Genomic DNA, 21,769 nt, shown 5'->3' with positions numbered 1-21,769 from the left:
TGTGAAGTTCATAATAACATTAAAATTAGACCTTGCGAAGTAACAGAGTGCGCATAAGATTTCTGGGGGAATTTTATCCACATGCGTGTAAGTGGGAAATCTGTCCCAGCGCTGGTCTCGCTGCACACGGTGGATGGAGATCGCTCCCGGTGTTGCCCAGCCCTTACAGAGGGTGCTGCTTTCTGAAACCCTAAACGGGTCTAACAGAGTTTTATCTGCAGCCGCCCTGAGCGCCAGCAGCAAAGCCCGGGCGAGGCTGCGCCTGGCGCGGGGACGCCCCCTCCCGCCGGGACAAGATGGCGGCCGCGGCGCCGGGCCGCGCTGCCCGCGCGCTCGAGGGGCGGGGCCGCTGCGAGTGCCCCCGGCAGCGGAGCAGCCTCTCCCCGTCCCGGAAGTCCCGCCCCCACCTCCGCGCGCGTGGCGGTTGCCAGGGAGCGGCGGCCGGAAGGGGCGGGGCGGGACGGGACTGGACGGGAGGAGCCGCGAGGAGCCGCGGCGATGGGAGCGGCCGGCGGGGCCTGAGGGGCCGGAGGTGAGTGCGGGCAGCGGGGGTGTGTCCGGAACACCCAGACAGGCAGACAGACAGACAGACAGACAGACAGTCAGTCAGACAGTCAGTCAGTCAGTCACACACACACACAGAGCAGTATGACCCAGGAAGAATGACAATAGGGATGCTTTTGGGTGTTACCGTCACCTCGTGTGCCAGTGCAAGAGGCCCTTACCTTGAGCTAGGCTGCTGCCAGGCTTTATTTACGTTTACTTGCTATTGCAGGGACCGGTAAAGGCGGTGTTTTGGGGAAGTCAGGCCTACTGCGCTTGTGTCGTATACTTCTTGTCTCCTGAGTGGGAGCTCTTGTGCTCTGAGAGGAAGCATATGGCTTGCTGTATCTGTCACTCTACTGTAGGCAGGCTAAGGCTGCGTTATAGAGCTCTTCTTTGACATTTACCGAAGCCCACAAGTTTGAATGGGTGGTTATCTCATGCAACCTCATCAGGTTATCTAAAATACCTAATTACAGATTAGAAGATTCCTGTACACAATTATATATTATTGAAAATAAGAAAGTTTTTAGTACAACTTAATGTAAGTTATTTTTTGTGACTCCTTGTTTGTGGGTTTCAGTAATCAAATTACACAGAATCAGGAAATTTTACTTACAGGCCAGTTAAACATCATCTGAAATGATCAAACTGTCCACATAAATCAACGGCTACTTTTCAGTCTGCTCTTGTGTTGCTGTTCTTTCAGTCTTACTGTAGTGGGATAGATCTACAAAGCCTAAAGATCCCAAAACAGGATAAGAATGACACTCTTGTAAGTTTTCTTCTTATTTGTAGTAGCAATTATCTTCAGTTTTTAATGTTGGTTTAGTTTTAACTCAACTTCCCACCGGCAAGTCTTTTGTTGGATTGTTCATGGCTTCAGCAGTCAAACAGCACAGTCTCTGGGAGTAAGACAGCTTAACAAATCTTGGAACAGTCGCACTTGATACCACAAAATCCACTGACTGGATTGATAGATGCAGTAGGATGTGTAACGTGTTGAAATCTCCTCATACAGAATCCTATAGAAAGGATGCTGTGACAGCTGTTGTATCCCAGGGCAGAGATGAGGTTGCAGCATTAGAAACATTGGCAAGGTAGCCCTGCTTGTGGCAGTGCACTGGGTCTCTTAATCTATGCTGAGCAGCAGCTACGTGCTTTTATAAAGACAAGAGACAAGAGTTGCAGGCAGCTACATGTCTGGTGCCATGTTTCTGGAAGAACAAGCCATGAGGGCAGTTTTAGCTTATATACTATGGATGCTGGAGTGAAACACACTTGGGAAGCAGGGAGCAAGATGAAGGAGTTGGGTGACAGAGGAACACTCATAGCATTGGTGTTGGATGTTGGTAAACCTAATGGGGTGGCTTGGAGTTGTGTAGGACACATTTTAAGGCCTTTTGAGAATTTTATGTTGTGTTTGGTTAATGCTATCATAGCGTTTAACATGTTTCCTTTTGAAGGGACGATTCTATTCCAAGCTGACTGATCCCTGAACTTTTAAAACCACAAGGTGGTGTGTGGTGCTAGTGAGTCACCAATTGTGAATCATAAACACTTAAGTAAAAATAAATGAATCCCTTGGTTTCATTTATTGTTGTTTTGGTAGTACCTGGAAAGTCCAGATAAAGGTCATGACCTTGTAGAAGAAGATGTTGGGTAAGCACATGCAAAAAGACCCTGAGTCTGCATGTAGTTTTTTTTATCTGCTTGATTTCAACTTGCTTTACCAATATGAATAAAAACAATTGTGTCTAAAACTCTTTACAATGAAGTCTAATCGTAAACATTTCTGCCTTTTGGAGTTTAGCAGTTTAAATAAGCCTAGGAAGGAAAAAGTGGGAGCACTGTGTAATGGGCTATGCCTTCCAGGAAGAGGGGGGTGTTGCGCTGTTGCTAGCAGCTGTACAGCTCCATATCTAATCCTGGAAAACGAAGACCAGTCCAATATCTTAGGTGCAGGAATTTTATTAACTGTATTCGTTACTTACTTGCTTTAATAACAGTACTACATTAGTAACGGTGGCTTGAAGTTTTAATTAATTTTTCAATGGCACATGTAGAGGGAGCAGCAGATGGTGTTGTGTATTTGTGTGTGTGTAACTGCGCTCTCACACTCCCTTGCGTGGTGGGTTTTTTTCCTTGGAAGAGATGTTTGCCAGAGTCTGCTTTTGGCTTGAAGAGATTTTCTTCTGAATCAGCACTTCTCTGCAGTTGATTTCTGTGAAGCGTAACTATGCAAACTCAACTGGGCGGGCTGCAGTCAGTGGAATGAACTGCAGAGAGACTAAACAGCAATACTGAAACTGTTTATAAGAGCTGCCTGACATTGATTTTATCAGTTATCATTTGCTCATGAATATTTGTTAGCTTACTTAATAGTTGTGTATCAATCAGGCTTAGATCCTGGAAGGCTGAGCTTCACCATTTAGAGATGGGGTAAATATGTAGTTTCTTATATATAGTGTAGTATTTTGTCCATGTCAGCTCTTGGCTCTGGTCTACTTATGCACGAAGGATATGAATCCATTCATGTGCCTTTGCCCAGTCTTCACTGGTATTACGTTAATGCATGACAAGAGACACCATGTGAAGGGGATCTTGCCAAGCAGCCTTTCTAAAGGGGATTGCAAGCAGGTAGTGCCTTCTGCTGTCAGAAAGCTTCAGCCTGTCCTTCAGAGAGGTAGCAATGGTGGGTGCTGTGTTTGTCCAAACTCCTCTTTCAGTGCATTTGTTGTGCATTGCCACCTTGCTAGACTTTGCTGTCTTTCTCAAATGAAAAAGGGCAAAGATTTAACACAGTATCTCAGAGGATGGGCAGAAGTAACTTGAGCCTCACCCCTGTCCCCTGCCCCCCCAAACAAGACAGACATCAATAAACGGGAATGAGTTGAGCAGAGGGTCACCAAAGTGGTTGGGAGCTGAAGCACTTGGCTGTTAAGTAGAAGCTAGGGCAATTGTGTTTCTTCAACCTGGAGAAGAGGGTGGCTCTGATGTCACCTAATAGCAACCTGCCTGTACCTGTGAGAGATTATCAAGAAAACTGACCCAGGCCCTTTAGTGTGGGAAAATGAGGGACAATGGGCATAAAAACTGACAGAAGAGAGGTTCAGAGTATATGGAAAAATATGGGGAAAAGAAAAAATGACACCCCTTACAGTTTTCGTCATGAGGCCAGTCAAGCAGTGAAATAGGATGCCCAGAGAATCTGCACGTTTGGAGGTTTTCAAAACGTGACTGGATAAAGCTCTGAGCTAACTGATCTGACCTCATAGCTAACCCTGTGCTGAGCAGGAGGCTGGACGAGAGAGTTCCTAAGGTCCTTTCCAGCGGGTATGATTGTATGAGCCTAACAGAAAGGGCTGATGTGGACAAGTGAGAGATCTCATGTAGAAAGTGACACCTAGGTGTCATGAATTGAAATGCAGCTTGTAAGGGCTATTTTAACAGCCCCTAGGGTTGAGGAAAATCTGCTGTCAAGGGTTTAATATTCGTTTATCCCACCCCCAAAACTAGAACAGAAGGCAAAGTCATGGCTGCATGAAATACAGAGAAGACAACACACAATTGGTAATGTTACTTTGGTTCCTTTCCTTGCAGCATAGCATTCTTGATAGAGCAAGGGTTTCTCTTGGAATTGTGTTCTTTTTGTCTACAGTCACCAAGTGATCCATATGAGCTCTCCAACTTCAAAACATACATATGCATATAAGTCTGGAAAATAATAAAGCATAACATATCTATGCTCTATGCTTTGTTCTGTAATCATTACCACGTAAGTATATGTTGGTGATTTCTGTCGTTGGTGTATTTAAGGGGAAACATGAGTTGTGTGCCTGTTCGTAATAGGTGGCATTGGCTGGGGAGCGTGAAAGATCCTTGTAAATAATGTTATGGTTTGTTGTTGTCCAGTTAACAGATGTAGGGTTTAAGGCTGAACCTAGGATGTTTTAAATGAATTTACTTCTTTCAGGTCACTTAAGTTAAAGTGCTTTCTGGATGCCCCTTTTTTTTTCCCTTGGACTTTCCAGGTTTGTATCCTCCCCTGTTTTCAACTTCACATCTTTAAATCTTTTCTTTCCTAACAGATTGATTCTGTTTGAGGACAATGGCAGGAAAAGTAAAATGGGTAACTGACATAGAGAAATCCGTTTTAATAAACAACTTTGAAAAAAGAGGCTGGATTCAGGTGGCAGAAAATGAAGACTGGAATTTTTATTGGTAGGTTGATAAAAAATACCAATTTTTAAATTTGCGAGGTATTTTAATATGTTAGTGCCATTAGCAAGATAACAAAATGCATATTTAAAAATACAAGATGCAAGAATTAGCATTAATATATTGCAGTGTTCCTAAAAGTGAAATATTATTTCCTTGCTTTTGTAGTTTCTGAGGCTGTTGCTGGTCTTCTGTTCAGATTTGCATTGATAGCCTCCTGTGCCTGTGCAGACCTGCTAACGTCATTGGTGTTCCTCAGGGCAGAGGGTCCTGTCTGCATGGATCCATTCCCATGCTACTGATCTCATGTGTCTTTGCAGTTTGCCAGATGTTTTGTAAGGGAGTAGAATGCCTCTGACCTAGCAAGATATCAATCACTTTTGGGAGTGCCAACGGTAAAAAGCACAGGGAAAAAGGTGTGTGCTTAGTGGTTTGTTGGATTTGAAATGTGATAACGTGATTTTATTCAATTTTTTTTATGCAGTAAGGAAAATTTTTTTGTTACTGTTGGAGGGGGTTTATGGCCTAAGGGGAATCTTTGAATGTATCTTTCCCCCAAGTTTTCTGGCAACACAACTTAAGCAAAATAATCCAAGATTACACAGTTCTAGTAGATGATAAAATATTCTTTTATTAATGTAAGAAAGGCTTGCCGTGTTAACAGAGTCCAACCTCCTGTTACAAAGGCCTGGAGAGCTGTAGTTTCCTTCTTCACAATAATTGTTTAAACACAGACTAATTATTCACCATTTCAATACCAAAATGAATGTGCAATTATAGTCAAGATAGTGGTGAAAAGAGAAGAGTGAATAATCTAGCTTCTTATTTGGCCTTTGTTTAATATAAGAGCATGAAATGCTGTCCTAGAATGCAGTAATCTATTAATTGGGAGAAACAATACTCTTTAGGTAAACCAAGCAATTTATATTGTCCCTTTCAAATACAACAGAATGGTGTTTTATGCTGCCAAATGCACCCTTTGTGAACCACTTGTTTTAATAGGTAGGAATCTGGTAATCTGCTCATGGTTTTGGAATGTGCCTTGAGGGAGCAGCAGAGGAACATGGCAGTCATGAAAACTGTTGTGTGACTGCTTGTTTTATCTTGGGTTTGCCATATCTATGGCCCTGCTCTTTTGTGAAAAACAGTCAATAACAGATTTGTCCCTGCAGCCCTGTGACCTGGTGCATAGGGATGTTTTTAGCAAGATCTCTGAATCACTGTTTTCAATTCATATGCTTGAAGTTCTTTACAAGTCAAAGGTAGGCAGTAGGAGATTGGTTTTGTGGTTCTTTTTTTTTTTTTTTTTAAAGGGAAAGCTGAGAGTGAAAAATGCTTCTGTAGTATTTGGGTACTTGTCATTAATTATTAGGCTCAGCTGGGGGTTGACCTGACTATCAACAAGCCAGAATTCAGTAAGGCCAAGTTATCATCTTCCTTTCCTCACTGTCTGCCCCAATTTCATTTTTAGTGGAGGGATCAATAAAACCTCTGATAGGATTTCATGGATTTTGCTAATAGAGGTTTGGGATATTTTGGGTTGTCACTGCGGCAAAATATTATGCAATAAAGGTAAAAGAGAGAGGAAAAATAAACTGAATGTGCAAAACGAAACCGAAGCATTTCAACTTTGTCCTCCTGAGTTGTGTTTCTTGGCAGAAGTAATTGGTATCTGTCTTTGCTTTCAGGATGAGCGTACAGACAATCAGAAATGTTTTCAGTGTGGAGACTGGTTACCGTCTCTCTGATGACCAAATTGTCAATCATTTCCCAAACCACTATGAACTGACCAGAAAAGATTTGATGGTAAAGAATATCAAGCGATATAGGAAAGAACTTGAGAAAGAAGGAAGTCCTCTTGCAGAAAAGGATGAAAATGGGAAATATATTTACTTGGGTATGTGGTGCTCTTTACGGGCATTAATCTTTTTTTTCCTGTGTGGTCAATACCTGGAATTGAGCTCTTATGTATAAAATTCAGTGCATAAAGCGTTGAACCTCTGAAGTTTTAGGACATGAAAGTGACTATCTTGAAATGCTCTGTCCCTGTCAATTAAATAAAGTGCACTTTGTCCTGAAGTTGTTTGCTGCATTTTGCAAACATGACAGCCTTTTTTTAATCTGCTGTCTCCTTTCCTCTCCCCTCAAATCTGCCATTAGAGCAGAAAGAAACATAAAAATAGGGAAAGTGATAAAAGTACTAGTAGTGAGCATTTCCTATAAAATACTCCATTTTCAAAGCTTTTCACAAACCTTGCTTTGAAGGATAATGGCTAATATTTTACAAATTGAGTGGAATAGAGGCCCTGCCACTCATTCAGGATCTTTCTTGAAATTGGAGACAAAGCAGGAATAAAAGATGGAATATTCCTGTTTCCATGTCGTATTACCACTAAGGTTCACTTCCTCCAATACATACTTGCTGTTATTCAAAGTGGAGCACTAAACCAGCTTTTATGCGTGGAAATTATATTTCTACTTAATTTTTTTAAGTGGTAGGGCCCTTAAAGAAGGCTGAACTTCACAGTGCAGCATTAGCTGAAGCAACGTTGGGTGAAGTGATAGTGAAATTGGTTTTTTTGAAATATAAGGGTACACAAAATAGATTTGTAACTAGTTTTTTTGTGTTTGGAGGCGGAAGGCAAGGGGATGGATGGGGTTTTGTTAGTTTTTTCTGTATTGTTTTGGTTTTTTTAAATTACTTTGAAGAGGGAAAAGTTGTGGGATTTAGATACTTTGCAGTAAGATTAGTGGTGAAACGAAAGGGCTCTGGAACATGCTATGAGACAGTGTTGGAATTTCTTTAATTCAAAAGTAAAAAACATTATGTGGATATCTTATATTGGAGCAAAAACTAGAATAAACTTTTACAGAAACACTCTAGACACAACCAGGAGGAACAAACTTTTCAGAGGAGAAATTTGGGGGAAGCTGGAGAACAAGTAATGACTGCAAGTAATAATAAACACATACCCCATAACCTCTGAAATCCCCAAACCAGCAATAGATCAGGAATGAGGAGAGTGAAGTTGCATTAGACTGAAACAGAAATGGGGATGTGCTGAGCTGATTTACATCTTGAGAATGCATGTGTGTAGGAAAGAAGCAGTTCTATATGGATGGAAGTGAGGATAATCTGAAAGCAAAGAGAGAAAAATGCTTTTCTTTAGGTTGCTTTCAGTAAGCGTGGTAATACTGATTGTGGGAGCAAATAAGAATGACAAACGGGAGTTACATGGAAATATAAACTACCACATCCAAAGTGGGAGCAAAATTAACACTCACATTTTTGCATGCAAGAAATGTGATAAGGTGGTTAGGAGAATGGTAAAAGCTGATATAGGGAATTGAGAGAGTTTGATAAAGTTAAGTCGGAATGGTATATAGTACTTGAATTTCACAGCATATAAACAGAAGAAGAAAACTTATTTATGTGAATTAAAATTATTAGTCTGAAGTTAGCAGCATGCAGTATTTTGCAATTTTTTGTTTAAGTAAAAACTACAGACTAGAAATTAAATGAGATAAAAAGTGACAAGTCTTAATGAAGGTGGATAGTGCTGGACTGGAGAATCGAAAAGACAGACCTTTTTATTCCAGTCTGTATATGTCAATTGCCTTATGAGATAGTGTCCTTAATTGTTCACCTTTCACTTTTTTCTCCCTAACTCAGATTTCGTTCCTGTTACTTTTATGCTGCCTGCCGATTATAACCTCTTTGTTGAAGAATTCAGAAAAAATCCCTCCAGCACTTGGATTATGAAACCTTGTGGCAAAGCTCAAGGAAAAGGAATATTTCTAATCAATAAACTCTCCCAAATTAAAAAATGGTCTCGAGATAGCAAAACGTCTTCGTAAGTTCTGAAAACCCAAGCCCTTTACTGTACATTCTGTAATTAGGTGAACAACATCAACATGCTAATTGCTCAATGCATGGGAAAAGTATTCTGTTATTATTGCTTTGTCATTATATAGTTAGTTTTGCATTTAATCTCAGTTGTTATCAGACTTCCTCCTTCAAACAGCTTTTACTAGGTTTGTTTTGGTATGAGGAGGTACAAGGACCTGTTCAGTTAACTGTTCTTTATAAAAATGATTTCAGTGTTGTTGGTGAAAAAATTGCACAAAAATAAACTGTTCTTCAAAGTGCTAAATAACAAGTAGCAAGAGAAAAATCTTCCCCTAAGCAATTTCAGTAATTATTTTATTTCTCAGATATTAATTAACTTTTTAAATTAGTAGAAAGGAAGAATGCATTTACATGAAATAAATAATATTTGGAGCACAAACCAATACGCCTTATGTTGGTGACCTGCTTCCAAATAGATGAAACAGGTTAGCAATCTGTGTTTTTTTCTGACTAGTAAACATTTTGATTGCACAACTAATGTTAATTTTTTTCCTGTTGTAAAGGGACTGGCTGAATATCACATGAGTCTTTTATTTTCTGTTTGACTTGGAATCTGAAGGATGTCACAATCTGAAAGTTATCTTAGCTTTCCACAGTGGTTTGCAATTGCACACCAAGCATAAATATTCTAGGAGTCTAAGATTTTGAATAATGAAGGTAATGTAGTATGGACTCTGCTTGTTGGAACAATGCCAATCTCTGAATTCCATCCAAGGAAAATACTGCCTTGTAGAGCTTTGCATTCTGAATGGCTTAGTCAGCTGCCCTGTTAACTTCACAATGGTTAATTGTTCTTGGTCATCTATTTAGTATTTATAACTTATTCATTTAGTGCTTTTAGTTTATTTATTTATTACTTATTTAATATTTTTATTTGTAAGTATTCTTAACTTTTATTTGGTATATGATGCCTGATGCCAAGCATGTAGTATTAACTGCTACAACTTAATACATTATCTTGGCAAAAGATTTCAGTCAATTCAGAACTTACCAACAGCTTCTAAAGAGGAAAAAGTCTTATCAGATTGCATCTTTGCAATTGTCACGTTCTGAAACAATTCATGTTTTTCAGGTTTGTGTCTCAGTCATCTAAAGAAGCCTATGTGATTTCTCTATATATCAACAATCCATTACTTATCGGTGGAAAGAAATTTGATCTTCGCCTGTATGTTTTAGTATCTACATATCGTCCACTGAGATGTTACATGTAAGAGTGCATATATATTTGTGTTTTGTTTTGAGAGAATGTTTAATGTAGTCAAAATAATGTTGTGCTTGTTGCACAAAGAACTTTAATATGTGCGTGGTATCCTCGGGTGCTCTTTTCCTTGTTTCTTGTTGGGGTTTAACACATTTTAATGACTTTTTGCGTTTAAGGTATAAACTTGGATTTTGCCGATTTTGCACAGTAAAGTATACACCAAGTACAAGTGAACTGGATAACATGTTTGTACATCTTACAAATGTTGCTATTCAGAAACATGGGGTAAGTGTATTGAGTTCTTAGGTCCTCTTTTGTAGCAAGACTGATTTTCTTAAAGTGTCCCAAGAATATGGAATAAAAAATGTTTTAGTTGTCATATCCTTCATGATCTTACAATTAAAATACTTCAACTTGAACTTAGATAAATTTCAGAAGACTGCAGATCAAAAGTATGCAAGATAAGGAGTCGCAGCTCTGTAACAGACTGTGATATCTTCAGTATTGACTTGCGGTAGTTGAAAGCAGGGTTTTTTCCATGTCACTTGTCATTTAAATGCTAATATGCTCATGTGGCAATTGATTCTGTGAGCAGTGGAATTAATGAAGCCTGGTTCCTGTGGATTTGTATTTTATAATAGGATTTTAATATTGCCCTCCTTATCTCCCCTTCCCTCTCTCTCTCTCTCATGCTGTTAGTTCAGCTTTTCTATTTCCAGTACTTTCCAGCGTCTTCCCATGTTCCTGCCCCCTCTCCTTCTCTGTGTAAGAAAGGGAATGTGCTAGTGTGAGTTTGGAGATGTTTGCTGTCTGGCCAGTTGGTGGCTTCCTCTTGAACGGACGAAGATGAAGTTCTGCCTGCAGAATGCTTCTGTCCTGTAACTTGCCATTGATATTAATAAAACATGTGAAAACTGATAACTTTGACAGCACTTCCCTATGTCAAAATAGGCTGAAATTCACAAGTGGGAGGAAAGGCCACTGGGACAGGGGTGACATGAACAGATGGGCATGCAGTATCACTGCTCAAGGCTTGTTTCTTCAGGGAATCTACTTGATGATGATGACTGTCCCATTTGCGTTTTTAGCGGATGTCTGTGATTTACAAACCATGCCTTTGTTACAGTAATTAAAACTCTATTGTTGCACTTCCTAATTTCATAGGGTTTTTTTAAGAGTATGGAAAATAAACATGCATGTATGTGCACGCGCATGCATATATGTTCATATATAAATACACATACTCACACACAAGATACATTATATTTATCTTAAATTGCGACCTTGCTAAATGTGCCTTGTCTGTTACTGTTCTGTAAGACGTGTGGCGTAGCAGAACTGTTATTATCCGGATATTCCTGTAACAACAACATAAATTATAAATGTCACTTATGATGATAGTTCTAAACCCAGGATATGTGCCAAAATACGGCATTTTCCAGTACATTTTCTTGTTCAGCTGCTGATTTGTGAAGAGCTTCAAACATATTATGGTTCAACAGGACACACTGAGAATTAGTTGTGGTGAAAGCAGATCCAATACAACATAGAGCATAAATCATGGTGCTGTTGCCAGTAGCAGTGAACAAGTGAGGAATGTGGTATGTTGCCTATACCATTTCTGTGTAGCTGTTCATTTTCTCTACCAGCTAAATAACGATCTTCAAAATCTCAACCAATTAAAAGTAGAAGTGAAAGTAGTGGTGGGGTCACTTTGAGAGAAGACATGGGTGTAGAAGTAGCAGCTTAAAAATTCGTAGAGTTGTTACTCAAACATTTTGAAAAGTTTTCCAGAGGAGGACCACGAAGATGATTGAGAGGGCTGGAGCACCTGTACTATGAGAACAGGCTGAGAGAGTTGGGGTTTTTCAGCCTGGAGAAGAGAAGGCTTTGGGGAGGCCTTATAGCAGCTTCCAGTAATGAAAGGGGCTACAGGAAAGCTGGGGAGGGACCATTTACAAGGGCCTGTAGTGATAGGATGAGGGGGAATGGCTTTAAATTAGAAGGGGGAAGATTTAGATTAGGCATTAGGAAGAAATTAATGATGTGAGGGTGGTGAGGCACTGGCACAGGCTGGCGGGGGAAGTTGTGGCTTCCCCTTCCCTGGAAGTGTTGAAGGCTGGGTCGGATGGGGCCTTGAGCAGCCTGATCTCATGGGAGGTGTCCCTGCCCATGGCAGAGGGGTGAAACTGGATGGGCTTTAAGGTCCCTTCCAACCCAAACCATTCTGTGGTTCTATAATATCTGCTGAGTTTTGCAGAAAGAAGTGAGAAAAGTTGAACGTAAGGCCAGTCTATCCATCCTGTCTGTCCTTCTGGTTTAAACATGTCTATAACTTTGAAGGTGCTTGGGCTGTACAGTTTTAGAAGAACCTAATTTGAACTGTCAAGTAATTTAGCAGAATTATGATGAGGTCTAGAAAAACTTTTTTAAGTTCTGGATGTTAAGCTGTACTCCAAGCCCCCCATGAACTTTCATGAGTCCTGGTGTCTTTGTACCCTACAAGCACATGGGAAGACATCCCTCATTTGAAAAGCATACAATTCAATATCTGGGAGAAGGAAAGGGTAAAATGAAGGAAGGGGCAAGTCAGTACACCCATTGTGATGTTCGTGCTGGCGAATACAGTTCTAAGTCATTGTTCACTGCATGTATAATAGAAACAAAACAACAGTAACCTTTCTACTTAATTATTTTCAGTTAGTGATCTTCTATATAGCCTGCAATATTCTACTTTGTTTTAGTGTTTTTAATTAAACAGCTGTGATCATGTAAAGTTCTACCCAGTTGCAATCTATTTTGATTTGAGTGCTTGTTCTGAAATGCAAAGAGTTGAAACTTTGATCTCTGTTCCTTTGCTGGGATCTCATCTCAAGACATATTTTACATGCGGCATGTCCTGAGAACCATGCTTCAGTTCTTTATTTGTGTAGTCCAGTTTTCCAAATTTACTAAGAGGGGAGCTGTAGAAAAACCCTAAAAATAGATAGAGGCTTCTCTGACCTTGCCTTAGAGGACAGAAGATTGTGTTCCTCTGAGAACTTTTTTTCTACTGTAGGCATCCTACGTTTTATAGTTTAGCAGGCATTCAATCATCAATTCTTGGAAATGCTCTGGGCAGGACCCTTATAAAGGGACAAAGCATTTCTTGTAAGAGTTGCTTGGGGTCTGAATCTTTGTCTTCCCATCAGTAACACCCTCAGTTTGCTCTTGTCTTCCCATTTAAAGAGAATATAGTGTGTGCCTTGATAGCCTCTGAAAAGACAAATAAAAGGTAACCTCCTTTTTTCCCCTGTTCTGGTTCAGTAGCACTTAGCGGGTTTTTTTCTATAGCAAAATACTGAATTACTTGGAAAATTAACCATTAGAAATAATTCAGATGTCATTTCACTGTCATCTTTAGTGTAACTGTTGTCAGTAGGACTATTAAGAGGATACCCTGTTTGCCTTTTGGGAAACAGGGAAGCCACATTTTAAATGAATAAACACAGGCAAGCACTTCCAAGGGCAGCATTGGGAAACAGGAAACTTCAGTGAAATTTGCCTCTTGCTCACTTAGTTATTTCTCCCTTATCCCCTGAGAAGAAACTTCAATTCTTTCCTTCCACATTTTAAAACATGTCTTTCCCAATCATAATTTATGTTTTACTAGAAAAATGTCAATGTACAGTTGCTTTTTTTTTTCTTCTAAGAAAGATTTATTACTTGATTTACAATGTGTGATATAAATTTACATGGCTATAATAATAAAAGTTGTTTATATAGAGGGCAGGTCAAAGTAAAGCAGTCTTCGCAAAGCTCTAAAATAGAGTAAAAGCAATTTGCTGAGTTTGTTTTTAGAGCAGCACTTGTATCTAAGTATTAGTGGGCTTTTTGTGTGAGTGAAACAAAGGTGCTGAATGACTTCAAAATCTTAGATTGAATTAACTTCTTAACTCTTCAGGATGACTACAATCATATCCACGGAGGCAAGTGGACAGTGAGTAACCTACGCCTTTATCTGGAGAGCACCCGTGGAAAGGAAGTTACAAACAAATTATTTGATGAAATTCACTGGATAATTGTGCAGTCACTGAAGGCTGTTGCGGTGAGTACTGTTCCTGGAATTCTGCCAGCAACAGCATTATGGCTGCAGGCTTCTCATAACCATGAAAGTGAGTTTGCCATCAAAACCCCTAATGTCTATTTCATGAGATTTAAGTGATGGTGTTGATGCTGATTTCTGCAATTCTATTATCTCTTGATTTTTCTGAGCTGAGTGAACTTGAATCTTGTGTATGTGGATGAGCTGTCTGTACATATTGAAGAAATGAATGTTTTCCATGAGGGCTCTGTGAACTATTTAATGTGACTTGATACTGCCCTTGTGAATAGTATTAAGCTCTGCCAAGGCGTGTGATGTTGTTTCAGCAATAACAAATGTGTCAAAGAAAAAATAGCTCTGGAGGACAATTTATCACAGAAAATGTAAGGGTGTTAGTTCAGCAGAGTTACATAACTTACTTTCAGCTTTTCAATACAAGTCATGTAGTTTTCATGACTGTTATTAAAAAAAGAAAAAAAAGTAAAGTAGCAATCAATTAGAGAGCAGGTATCGCTCTGTGGATCAGCTGGGGTAACCAAAGAGCTCATTGGTGCAAGGACTGCATGGTCCTCTCATCTCTTTTGGGTTGATCCTGGCACCATCGTGAGCTGAGTCAGCTCACTCACCCAACTGACAATTACTGCCCCGCTTTATTGATGGGTTAGTATTCTGCCAGTGTAATAAGCTGAATCACCTCGCTGAAGGACCACATGAACATCAGAATCAGCACAAGAAAGAGGTACAAGGGCATGAAGCTAAGAGCAGCAGGAGGTGGGGCAGCATGACTCAGCTCAGCCTCTGCTGTGCAATCATGTTTGAAACCAGATGTGCAAAGAAAAGGGATGTAATCCAAATGTTCACATAACCTTAAAAGAGAAGAGAAAAAGTGTTGAGAATTATCAAGCATGAAATATTTTGGTCCTTTGTCTTTCTGACAATGGCAAATGTAACAGGAGATACTTGCTCCCCCTTCCTCCTTTCACTCCCTGAAGAACTAAAAAACTTTCAGTATTAGTCTAGGGGAAAACATCTTGCTAACCCGTTACAAAGCTTTCTTTAAAAGATCTGATGAGATTTGCAAAGAAGAAAAGTCTTACCGTGTGTACTGCAAGTATTTAGCAGATGCTGGAAAAGTACTGATTCTCTAGGGGAATGTGCATCTAAGTACACTTGGTCTCTCTTGACTTTCAGGATCACAGTTGAGCTAATTATAATTTTAAACTGTCTGATAATTGTTTGACCTCAAATTTCTGCATAGTTACTGCAGCATAATAAATGTCCTTTAATAAATCTTCTTTTTCTGAAGTTTAAAGAATTCACGATTACATGGAGCTGTGTTATGTAAATTTTAAAACTTCCTGATTTCTTCTGATACATGCAGGCTTTACATATTACTTTTGCAAAATATGAAAATAGTTATTTTCAAGGTGGAAACATAAGGGAAAATTGATGCAACTTAGTACTTGGCATTAATGCAGTCTTTAATATTGAGATACTTACTGATGGCTTGGAAAAAAGAGGCAATCGTAGAAGAGTCATGATGTAATGGCATGTGATTTCTAGCAAACCAAATCTATAATCAAGTTGCTTACTAAATTGTTCATTTTGATACATATTGTTGTCTTTTTTTTCAGCCTGTAATGAACAATGATAAACACTGCTTTGAGTGTTACGGATATGACATAATCATTGATGACAAGCTTAAACCATGGCTAATTGAGGTAAAGTTATATAAAACACAGGGAAAAACTTGCTCTTCATTTCACAGAATAAAACTAAGTAGATTTCTTCTTTTGGAACGATACCTTTTTTTCCTCAGATAAGTGGATTAAGAAAAGTGTGGGAAAGTAAAATAGTCCATGTGATGTCAAGCTAACATGTGCTTTTATTTCCTATTTTGTGTTTCTATTTGTTTATGGCTTTCTGTTTTGTCTTTTAAATCCATGCAGTTGCACTTCAGAGGTAGTCTGAATGCTGGCAACCCTATTAGATACTGTATCAGTAGCTGGAGAACTGGCATTGGCTCAATGGAGCATAACATGAAATTTAAGTTTTACATGCTGCCATGGCCTTCATGTTGCAGGTTGAGAGGAAAGAAAAGGGGCGCACACAGGTTAATTGGGATATTTGGAATGTGCTTTTTTTTTTCACCTAAATTTTACTTTAGTGTATTAACTTTGGATCTGTATGTTCAACATAAAGTTCATCCAGCACTCCTTTTTTCTCACTCTAACTGGGCATGAAAAGTCAAAGGGAAATGGACTTTATCTAAAAAAAAAAATATTGTTTATTATTGTGATACTGCTTCTCCATAATAAATGTAGAACACGAGATATGTTAAATCATAGAATCACAGAATGGGTTGCGTTGGAAGGAACCTTAAAGATCATCCAGTTCCAGCCCTGCTGCCATGGGCAGGGACACCTTCCACAGGATCAGGTTGCTCAAAGCCCCATCCAGCCTGGCCTTAAACACCTCCAGGGAGGGGACATCCACAATTTCTCTGGGCAACCTGAATCATTGCCTCTCCAGCCTCACAGGAATAAATTTCTTCCTAATATATGACCTAAATCTACCCTCTTTAATCTTAAAGCCGTTGCCCCTTGTCCTATCCCTACACACCCTTATGAAGAGTCTCTTCCCAGCTTTCCTGTACGCCCCCTTTCAGTACTGAAAGCTGCTCTAAGGTCTCCCCAGTGCCTTCTGTTCTCTAGGCTGAATGATGAACCCTAGTTTTAATTAAAACAAGATGCAGTGCAGTGCTTTGAATAGAGAGCATGGATGTGTTTCTCCAGCTCACAATTCAACAGAGGAAAACTTGGATTAAAACCTTAAATAAAAATGGTTTACCTCAGAGAAATACACAGATCCCGGTGTATAACCAGGAGTCAACCAGGCAAATTGTAAGCACTGAAATTTATGGTTTTGGTATTCATGAAAGTTTAGAAAATGAAACAAAAATCTGTGTCTTTTCTGATGAGCCCTAGTGAATCTAGTCTCAACAAAAATCATCAGGCTGACACTGAAGACACTTAGTGGTGTGGTGCTTTTTGGTTTTAAGTACAAAGAAAAATGCCCCATGGGAAATTCCATCCAGTGCCTGAGGAACTGAAAGATGTGATTTGAGATGTTGAGTCTTAATTTCCCAAGTAGGACATAACACATGCTGTTTGGAGAACCATATACCACTCAAAAAATTGATGCTGGCACTTTTTTTCTCTTTTGTAGGTTAATGCTTCCCCTTCTCTTACTTCCAGTACGGCTAATGATCGCATCCTGAAGTACAATCTTATTAACGACACACTTAACATTGCTGTGCCTAATGGGGAAATACCAGACTGTAAATGGAATAAATCTCCACCAAAAGAGGTTCTTGGCAATTATGAAGTCTTGTAAGTTTTATCAGTGTTTTATCTAAGTGCAAATGTTTTGCAGTCACCCCACTTTTTAGTGTGTGATGTAGACCACAGAGATAAGTAGAATATCATGCTGGTGTGAAAAATGGGCACAAAGATACCACTTCATTTTTCGTTGGAGGTACAACTGCAGTATTGGAGGGGGGAGTGCATTAAAGCAGAGTTGCCTTGCTTAATCTCCAGAGGGAACGTTACATGTCTGATAAGCCTCTGCCTGCACCTTCTGAGCTTCCAGCAGCTACATTTGAGGGATAGAGGCTAAGAGAGTGTTTGTCTTCTACACGTGTAGAACTTTAATTGTATTCAATATAATAATGTTAGTTAAATAGCTATAATAGCTATTTGATACAAATTTTCTCTCAGTTCATAGAAATGATGCCGTTTGACTCCTGTAGTTCATGGATGTAATAATAATGAGTGGTCAGATATTTCTTAAATTCCCCAATCTGTATTGCAAAGAGGTAAATAAAGGAGACAGAGATCCTTATATTAAAGCACCTGAAGGATTTATAGAGGGTCGATTTGTGTTATGCAGAGGAGCACTGATTTGAGTACCATGCTGATGACACAGTTTCTCATGTGTTCAGAAGGAAATGTTCAGGTAGGTTCTCTAGCTCCAGCAGTACAATTGTTCAGAAAGTCAGGAGCACAGTTATGGACGTAGTTGATTCACCAGTTCGTACGGATCTCAATGACTCTTTCTATGTACTAGTAAAGACAGTGAAATCTGTATGTGTTGGCTCAATTAGGATATAACTTTTAATGATATGTACATAGTAGCTGCAAATACCTATACAGTAGTGTTATTAAGTATATATTATGACTGTCCTACAAAATATTGTAGTATTATCTTTTGATAATTGTAATTATGCATCCATAGCAAGTTTCTGCTTGGAATTTGCGTAGTGGCTGAGAGGTGAGTATACACGGGGGTATCTGAGGCCATAATGGGCTTAGATATTGAAAGATCTACATGTCACTGTGCATAAATGTATCAAAATGCATGTAATCAAATGCATTTAATTTAAGCACACTGTTGTTTGTTCACCTCATTCTTTCCCTGTTTGCTCTCTGACGCAACAGTGGAGTTTTTTAACAATTCTTCCTCTGTTTTAAGCAATAGCTTAAGACTTTATTAAAACTGCCAGCAGTCTGATGTTCCTTGTTTAACCACAGACCTACATGGTAAGGAGAAATACAGAAGTACATGTGAAATTTCACAAGTGTAAAATTCCACAAGCTCAGGAGTATAATCAAAGCTGCCAGATGATTCGCCTCTTTTGTAAAGCAGCTGAAGATATTTCAGTTGATCTGTATGATTACATCATGTGGTAGTATATATCCTTGAGTAATGGCTGCATATAAACTATGCATGTGCAAACTTGTGTGTAGAACAGCTTGTATTAAATTTCTGTGCTAGGTACTAAGCAAATTAGAATTTAGGGGACCCATTCATGTTTGTGTAGTGAATAGCAGGAGAAAGCATTGAACGGGTTATCTTATTTTCAGATATGATGAAGAGATGGCGCAGAGTGACGGGTCTGATCGTGACTTACGAAATCGTTCTGGGCAGTCCACTGGAGTAAAAGGCACTCGTGCAAGAGATTCAGGAAAGCCTGTACTAACAACCTGGAAATAATATCAGGAAAAAACAGCTGTGCCTTTGGTAGGAAGACATCATGAACTAAAATGCAGTTCTCTAACAGATTTCTCTATTTTACTGCATTGCATGTGGGAAATATTAAGAAGACGATACAACCTTTGAAATGAAGTGAAATAAATACTGTAAAACTATGAAGGGTGCTAGACATACACTGACTTGATGGTTATGACATTAATATGTATGGTATGTATGTATATATATTTATTTTATATATATATACACACTTTGTATAAAATAATATTCTCTCAGTAATTATTAAGAACTTTCTTTATAAAGATGGCAACTCAAAATATACATTCTTAAAGAAACCCCTTGCTGTTCTGAATATATTTCCTATAGTAGCCTGTCCCTAACTTCCTATAATAAATGTGCAGTGGATTCTGTAAAAGGGTAGTAGTGATGAGTGTTAATGTTGTCACAATGATGACTCAGGTTCTTGCTGGTGAAAGAAGAGTAACCAAAACAAGTAGCAATACATGGGATTGAGGCTATTGTCAGTTAATGCAGCTAATGATATATAACCAGTACTAAGAAATCGAAAAGCAACGTTTTGAGCTGCTAACTCTTCAAAGGTAGAAGGTTTCATGGAGTGAGGGAGTGTTTCAAATGGTATATTGATGCATTATTTCACTAGCTGTTAAGACTATTCGATAGAACTACATACTGTAATAAATCACGTTGCTTGAAGCTGATGATAAATCCTTAGTTGCACCAGAATCTCTTTTTGTATTTATGCATGTATATAAGTACAATATCTCTATATTTTTGTATATTTTGTGTGCACTGTAACAAAAATATTGTTGCACATGGTAAGCCATTTCTGCAATCCCTAATAACAAAAGTTGCGATGATTAGCAACTAAAATACAGGGAGCAAAAGTTAACAACAGACATTTCAGTCTTCTAACAACATAGCATATAAACATGCAGTGCTGGTTGTCCTAATTCTCCTTCTCCCTTCTCTGCTTTTGGATTGGATTTTTTTGATGGTGGACTGTTATGGAGAGAAAGACGAAGAAGGCTCAGAGTTGCAAATGTCTATGTAACCATACTACACTCTAATCTGGACACCACTAGTGCCCTGATACTCGCTCTGCCTGCCCCAGTGGGCTGTGTGCTTTTCCCACTGAAATGCATGCAAAATGAACTTATCCTCTTCCAAAAGTTTTGAGTCTCTTGAACAGGTAAAACAGACCATGTGCAGTAGATGTCCATCCTTTTCCTGCTTTTAAAGGTCCTCCTGGAAGAGGGCAGCTGCTCACAAACTGCAGTTTTTGGGACAGTTGGTGTTGATGACTCCCAGTCTGAATACAATCTGGCAAGAGCAGTTTGGGCTGGGGAGGGAGAGCAGACGTGGTCTGGGCTGACCAACATCCTTACACATGATCTGGGATTCATCCTTGCAATAAAGAATGAAATACGTAGACTGAATGAGTCACTCCAAGTGTAATCCTCATCTTGATTAATCTTGCATATTCTGTTAAAATGAAGACCAGAATCCAACTGATTCTCTGGTCATCAGACTTGAATTTTCTCACTGACCTCTACAAAAGTTATATTCAAATTGCCTCTTGAAATAAGGCCAAGAAAAGATGATTACTGCAAGACAGTAAAGCTGCCTAAATTCCAGACCTCCAGTTTCTGGAGTTGGCTTTTTGTCTTTGGTTTGTTTGGGGTTTTTTTAAGTTCCTAAGTGTGAGTGTTGCTTGTGTATTTGAACCTAGATGGGTAAGCTGTTCTTACGTAAATGTGTGGTGAGATACTAAGTGTTGTTTTAATGAGGTGATATTTAGTGGGCAGACATCTCCAGCTTTACCCCCAGCTGCCTGTTGGTGGTAAAGTAGGAAGTAGTGGCAGCATTAGGAACTATGAGACTGTACTACATAGTATTTTGTGGTATGGTTATATTGGTTATATTCCTTACAGACATGCAACACAACAAGCATGCTCTGATAGAAAGAAAATGAAGCTTTATATCACTTTTGTTTCCAATGCTTGTAGTTAATTTCTTCAGTAGCTTGGACAAAGGATGTTGTTATGGTACTAGCAAGGATGGCTACACTAGAATGGTTGCTGCTTCCAGTTATCTTCTTTTCCAGCCTACACTGGTGGGAATTTATAGGACAGAGGTATATTGAAAAATGCAGATACCCATAAAAAATTAAACTTCACACTGTTACTTTCTGAGCAGAGCTCATAAAATACTAACTGAGTAGTAGTGACTTTAGATTTCTCTTTTGTAACGGATGAATAGAAAGCAATACCAGGTCTGAGTTACTGGGATTTATTGCTGCAGAAAGCATTGGAGACTTAGTCCAGGGGATACTTTTTAGCTGTATTCACAATGAATCAAGACTGATGGTAGCATCTTCTTCCAAACTTGTTTGTAGGTGGTACTGGCAAAGGTGTCTTTACAGCTAGGCAGTGAGATGGATCAGGGCCTCTAGAACACAGTCATTGAAAAGACAGAGTAGGAGTGGCACTACCTGTAATATTACTAATATTGAATATTCTTATTTAATTGTTTGGGGGGGTTCTAATGGCTGAGAAAGGGCCAACTTACTTGAGCTTGCAGTCTTACTACTCAGTATAATAATGCATTTCTTCCAGTCCTGACTTCCAAAAAATTGTCATCATATTAAATTGGTTGAAGTTTCACTATCTCTTTCAAAGAATAAAGGTTTCTGTCCCAGTGTGTAGTGAATAAATTTAATTCACATATAGTATTTGCA

The 21,769-nt window shown here is 39.1% G+C and overlaps 1 protein-coding gene across 2 annotated transcripts; it reads left to right on the top strand.

The window, feature by feature from the left end:
- Nucleotides 1–4,612: 4,612 nt before the first annotated feature.
- On the top strand, nt 4,613–20,559 carry TTLL1 (TTL family tubulin polyglutamylase complex subunit L1). Of its 2 annotated transcripts, XM_069863050.1 has the most exons (10): nt 4,613–4,767; nt 6,453–6,661; nt 8,438–8,618; nt 9,747–9,881; nt 10,052–10,160; nt 13,819–13,962; nt 15,594–15,680; nt 17,188–17,351; nt 18,885–19,041; nt 20,272–20,559. In XM_069863050.1, exons 1-9 carry the CDS (start codon nt 4,655–4,657, stop codon nt 19,012–19,014), a joined length of 1,272 nt encoding a protein of 423 aa, XP_069719151.1. In that variant the 5' UTR covers nt 4,613–4,654; the 3' UTR covers nt 19,015–19,041; nt 20,272–20,559. The 2 variants fall into 2 exon arrangements, with proteins under 2 accessions (XP_069719151.1, XP_069719141.1); XM_069863040.1 differs by lacking the exon at nt 20,272–20,559 and having other exon boundaries at nt 18,885–20,202.
- The last annotated feature ends 1,210 nt before the right edge of the window (nt 20,560–21,769 follow it).

This window comes from Phaenicophaeus curvirostris, chromosome 1 (genome assembly GCF_032191515.1).
Source record: "Phaenicophaeus curvirostris isolate KB17595 chromosome 1, BPBGC_Pcur_1.0, whole genome shotgun sequence".
Classification (NCBI taxonomy): domain Eukaryota; kingdom Metazoa; phylum Chordata; class Aves; order Cuculiformes; family Cuculidae; genus Phaenicophaeus; species Phaenicophaeus curvirostris.
The sequence above is the reverse complement of the archived record's forward strand: the minus strand, read 5'-3'. Positions and strand labels throughout refer to the sequence as shown.

What these genes read in the sequence shown, in the direction of transcription:
- TTLL1 (XM_069863050.1), top strand. Translation starts at nt 4,655, where the DNA reads ATGGCAGGAAAAGTAAAATGGGTAACTGACATAGAGAAATCCGTTTTA. An exon ending in GAAGACTGGAATTTTTATTG is followed by an intron (nt 4,768 to 6,452) that starts GTAGGTTGATAA and finishes CTTTGCTTTCAG; the next exon opens with GATGAGCGTACAGACAATCA. An exon ending in AGTCACTGAAGGCTGTTGCG is followed by an intron (nt 13,963 to 15,593) that starts GTGAGTACTGTT and finishes CTTTTTTTTCAG; the next exon opens with CCTGTAATGAACAATGATAA.